This window comes from Nematolebias whitei, chromosome 4 (assembly GCF_014905685.2).
Source record: "Nematolebias whitei isolate Nwh7 chromosome 4, NemWhi1, whole genome shotgun sequence".
NCBI lineage: Eukaryota > Metazoa > Chordata > Actinopteri > Cyprinodontiformes > Rivulidae > Nematolebias > Nematolebias whitei.
In genome coordinates, this window is record NC_056501.1 from 55408585 (window position 1) to 55413833 (window position 5249).

Below are 5249 nucleotides of genomic sequence, written 5' to 3' on the forward strand. Positions count from 1 at the left end.
TCTACTCGTTCGGGTTAGAACCACAGAGCCAAGAGTCCTGAAAATAGGGACAGGTTCTACGTACCGTTACTAATGGAAAAGCCTCGGAACCGGGCTGAGTCGGGTCCAGTCAGGCCATACCGTTACTAATGGAAAAGGGGCGTAAATAAACTGAATTGAATTTAATATTTTCTTTGATGTGAGGTACTTCATCACGTTTCTTGAGTTGTGCACCAAACTGAACTCCAACTGATGTCTGATTACAATGGAAAAAAAAACTGACTGGGCTTGAAAACCATTCAGGTTAGGTTAACAACAGAGTGTAATGAGGACAAAGTGTGTGTTGCCTGTGATAGTCTGATGATCTGTCCAGGGTATACCCTCCTTTCTGACCCACTGACTGCTGAGGTGAGTTCCACACCCACCACCCTGAACAAGATTGGTTACAAAAAGTGAATGAGTGAGTTTTGCCTTTGAAAATTGTTGTATCAAGTTGTGCATTTTTTTTTACTAAAGTCAGAGTGTGACCGATGTCCTCTTTGTCTTGTACTTGTATCAGGTTGGACTCACGGTTCATATCTGCAGTTGGGGGTGAAGGAGTGGTTCGCCTTGTGACCCAGAGAGGCGCAATATTTATCTATCTGGTCAAATGGTTGTGGAACATCAATCACAGTATCTTCATCAAGTGAGATGGTATTTCCATTCAGAGCCCAGTCTCGGCTGTCCACCTGAGAAATCCAGAACGTATTCAGCAACAGGTTACAACAGCAGTCTTAAAAGGCATTTTCAATAGGCTTGTGGCAATAAACAATAAATCAATTGATCACATGATAAATGAAAATTATTCATTCAACCTTTATTTAGACAGGTTAATCCCACTGAGCATCAAGGACTCATTTACAAGAGAGAACTGATTTCAACAAAGAATGATGACAACAATGGACAATAGCGACAACAATAGACAATTATAAAAGAGGCATACACATTTATTTTTGCAAATTAAAATAAGATGGCAAAAAAGAGGCAAAAAATGCTAAATTTTAAGGCGAATATAGAAAACTAAAAACAGGAACATGTCTGCATTAGTCCTTGCCAGGAGGCCAATAGATTCTTAACGACACTTAGAAAGGTCGAGGTTGAGAGCTTCAAATCTTTTTGCAAGATATTCCAGGAAACAGGAGCAGAGTAGGAGAAGGCCCTTTTGCCTAGTCCAGTCCTCACTGAGGGAGCACTGCATGTAATCCAAAAAAGTTCAATCAGGTCCTCTGAACATTCAAAAAAAAAAAAAAAGCCAACAAAGCGAAAAAAATGTAGAAACGTTTCGTCTCTCATCCGAGAGACTTCCTCAGTCTGAGGTGCTGTATTCAGCTCAGTCTCTTAAATAGCACCTTCTCAGAGTAGATCAACCAGTTTGATGCTGACAACCAAAACCAGCTGCTCACATGGTCAAGAAGGATCATCAGCCTAACAAAGGATCATTAGCACACTGATGGCTGTTTACTATTCACAGGGGGTTGAGTGATACTAGCAACAACAACATTGTAAGAGGGGGACAGTTGAACCCGGAGGCCTCCACCCTGTTTAATGAGGGACGATTTCTTTTCACAAAGATGGCCTCCTTTACTCCTCTCTCAAACCATTGTTCCTCTCTGTCCAGGATGGGAACATCTTCATCCTTGAAAGAGTGACTGCTGGCCTGGAGATGAGTGTAGACCGCAGAATCCTGGCCTGATGATGTTGATCTTCTGTGCTGGGCCATCTTTTTGGCCAGTGGCTGTTTAGTTTCCCCGATGTAAGACTGATCACAGCCCTCCTGACACTGAACAGCATACACAATATTACTCTGTTTGTGCCGGGGGACTGGATCTTTGGGATGAACCAATCTTTGCTGTAATGTATTTTGTGGTTTAAAAGCCACTGGGACGTTTTGTTTAGAAAATAAACGTCTAGCATTTATTTTGTTTGAGAGAGGAGTAAAGGAGGCCATCTTTGTGAAAAGAAATCGTCCATCATTAAACAGGGGTGGAGGCCTCCGGGTTCAACTGTCCCCCTCTTACAATGCTGTTGTTGCTAGTATCACTCAACCCACTGTGAATAGTAAACAGCCATCATTGTGCTAATGATCCATTGTTAGGCTGATGGTCCTTCTTGACCATGTGAGCAGCTGGTTTTGGTTGTCAGCAGCAAACTGGTTGATCCACTCTGAGAAGGTGCTATTTAAGAAACTGAGCTGAATACAGCACCTCAGACTGAGGAAGTCTTTCGGATGAGAGACAAAATGTTTCTACATTTTTTTGCTTTGTTTTGTTTTTTTTTGAATGTCCAGAGGACAAAATTTAACTTTTTTGGATTTTTCTACCTGGATTATTGAGAATGCATCAAGATATTTTGAACTGCATATAATAATGTCCTAAGAGCACACGCTGTAGCTGCACTCACGCAGAAACATGTAGGAGGAGATGTATGAAGGCAGCAGACCAAGAAGTGATTTAAAGATGAAAATGTACCAGTGGGAGAGTCTGCGTGAAGTTAATGATGTTCAGTTAACCAGTGAATACAGGGTGCAGTGGTGGGTACGCTAATCACAGCCAGTTATGAATCTTAGTGCACCATGATAGACAGCATCCAACATCTGCAGGGTGCTTGTAGGAGCGTTCATGCAAATAATGTCACCGTAATCAATGGAGGGAAGGAAGGTCACAGTTACAAGGTGTTTCCTAGCATTCAGAGTTAGACAGAATCTGTTTCTGAAAAAGAAACCCAGTTTAACTTTCAGCTTCTTTACTATGTTTTCCACATGGAGCTTCAAAAAGAAATGTGAATCGACCAAGATACACAAATATTTATAGGAATCAACAAACTCAATAGGGACACCATTTCAGGATAAAATCGGAGTAAGAACTACTGGGACCGACTTCCTTTTTGAAAAAAGCATCCCTTTGGGTTTATCGGCATTTAAGACAAGTTTGAGGTGGAACAAATCTGACTGGATGATGTCAAATGCAGATTGCAAAGCTGGAAAGCCTTAGCAACTGTTTTAGCTCAACAATAAACAACTGTTATCGTTATATATTATATTATATATTATATATTTTGTGCGACTTAGTTCACTGTGGCGACCCTAACGCAGGGAGCAGCCGAAAGAAGGGGGAAAAAAATCATTATATATTATATATAGGTTTATTATTTATATAACCTAGGTTATATATTATATTATTATATTATATACATAGTTCCCATGTGACGTAATATCAGGGGCATTTCCGGTACGTCCTCCATGTTGTAAGGCTGCCTCTAGCATCAGGTACAGACACATTGCAGTTTAATGCAGTTTGTAGTTAATTTGCTCGAGTTTTTTTTTTTCTTTCTTTAAGTAAATTGCAATGGTTGTTTCATGCTAGGTTAGAGGACGTTACAGCCCGGTAGACGTTTGGGCAAAGCGCAGTTTTCACTTAATCCCAAAAATAAGGAAATATGAAGGACCTCCATCGGAGGAGCTCACCGTAGAACATTGTTGAGTCTGGCTAAGGATCTGCCCTCGAAGATGTCGTGCTCCAATCACTTTTTGTCCGGTCAACAAAAAATTCTATATAAATCATTTTGTTAAACAATATCAGAACAATGTATGAGTATAACTGTGTGTGTTGGAAATGATTTTTTTTCACGATTTAGCGTCTCTACTACTGTAGTTAGCTTAGAATGCTATGCTACGTGCAAACCTCCACAGCGTAACACTCACAGCAACAAAGTTCTGGTTCTGGTCCCGTGTTGAGCCTGGACTGCTTGTTGTCAGGAGGCTGCATGTTATTTTATTTAAACCTTTATTTAGCTGGTTAGATTTGATTGAGACAGTTTACATATCTTTTTGTTCAAGATAGACCAGGTCAATATGACATTACAGCAGCTCACAAAACATGACCCGTCATTAAACCAGAGTTATTAAAGCACACTTAAATAATGATGGTGAATAAAAGAAAATAAAAACAGACGTGAAGCTAAAATTGTACTAAAATGTGAGTGAATATCAGTTAAAACATTTACTAAACAAATCTTCAATAATTAATATAAATACGTGTGTTATATACAGTATAACACACTGTGTGTGATGCATATACTGTACAGTATATTCAATTCAATTCAATTCAAATTAAAAAATACTTTATTAATCCCAGAGGGAAATTAAATAATATTATTATAATAATAATATATATTAATATATAATATGCATCATAGACACACACATTGTAGTTAATATACATAATATTTGAACACTGCAACATTGTCAGACTAGAACCAGCAGTTTGTTTTGATTTTGAGTCCCTCTTTACTCTCGTGTGTGAATAAAGCAGCGGGATGCTGTCTGTACTGGAAATATTCCATAACACAAGTTCATCTTCTGGGTATTACAACATGTTTTATTGAATTATTTCTTTTTTCAGGAAGGCCTGCACACAAGTCAAACACAGACTGGTCTTCTACACTGAAGTTGACAGACACACTTACTCTGAGAAAGTCAGCAGCAGAGGAACAGCAGGTAAGGACACAAGCAACCGGCACAATAATTTAAAAATATTAAAGTAAATCTAAGATAAAATTACTAAAATCAATATAAAATTGAACATATATCTTTGTGAATGAGTAAGAATGTTAGCAACTGTATTAACTGTCTTATTTTAGACTTTGTGATGCAAACATGACAATGTTTAAAAAAAAAATAAAAATAAAGATTAGTAAAGATACAGACGAGTGAAGGGCCGAGTTCGATCCAAAGAAAAGCTCCAGTGTGAGGACTCTTCTAGACCAGGGTCCAGTCTCAGATCCTAGACCTGGGTCCAGTCTTGGATCCTGAGGGGTTAGCTGCTCCAATCGGGCGGTCCCACATGAACAGGAATCTGTTCCAGTTTGTTTAAAGTCAGAAACTACATTGGCCTCCATCATTCCTTGTTGAAGAGTGTTTTTGATCTGGTATTTATTCTGGAGCCCAGTATGTTAAGCTGCATGTAGTCATTTTCATTAAGACATAAAATCTCCCACAGTTCTCATATTGTATTCAGTTTCAACTGTTTTGAATTTCTAATTATAGGCTTTGACTTAGAACTGTGTCAGTCTCCTTCTGGAGGAGGAACCATACATGCATGTTTTTATGTTTTGTACATGTCAATAAAACACTAAACTGGTAATACAAAAAAGTTCAATCTGGTCCTCTGGACATTCAAAAAAAACAAAAAACAAAACAAAGCAAAAAAATATAGAAACGTTTCGTCTCTCAT

At 38.6% G+C, this 5249-nt stretch overlaps 1 protein-coding gene across 1 annotated transcript in view; it reads right to left on the reverse strand.

The window, feature by feature from the left end:
- Positions 1 to 545: 545 nt before the first annotated feature.
- setd7 (SET domain containing 7, histone lysine methyltransferase) overlaps positions 546 to 5249 on the reverse strand; it is a gene marked incomplete at its 5' end in the record, with an annotated part of 15037 nt that continues 10333 nt past the window's right edge. Inside the window, 1 exon segment of the mRNA XM_037675125.1 lies at positions 546 to 707. Coding sequence (XP_037531053.1) covers positions 546 to 707 — 162 coding nt within the window.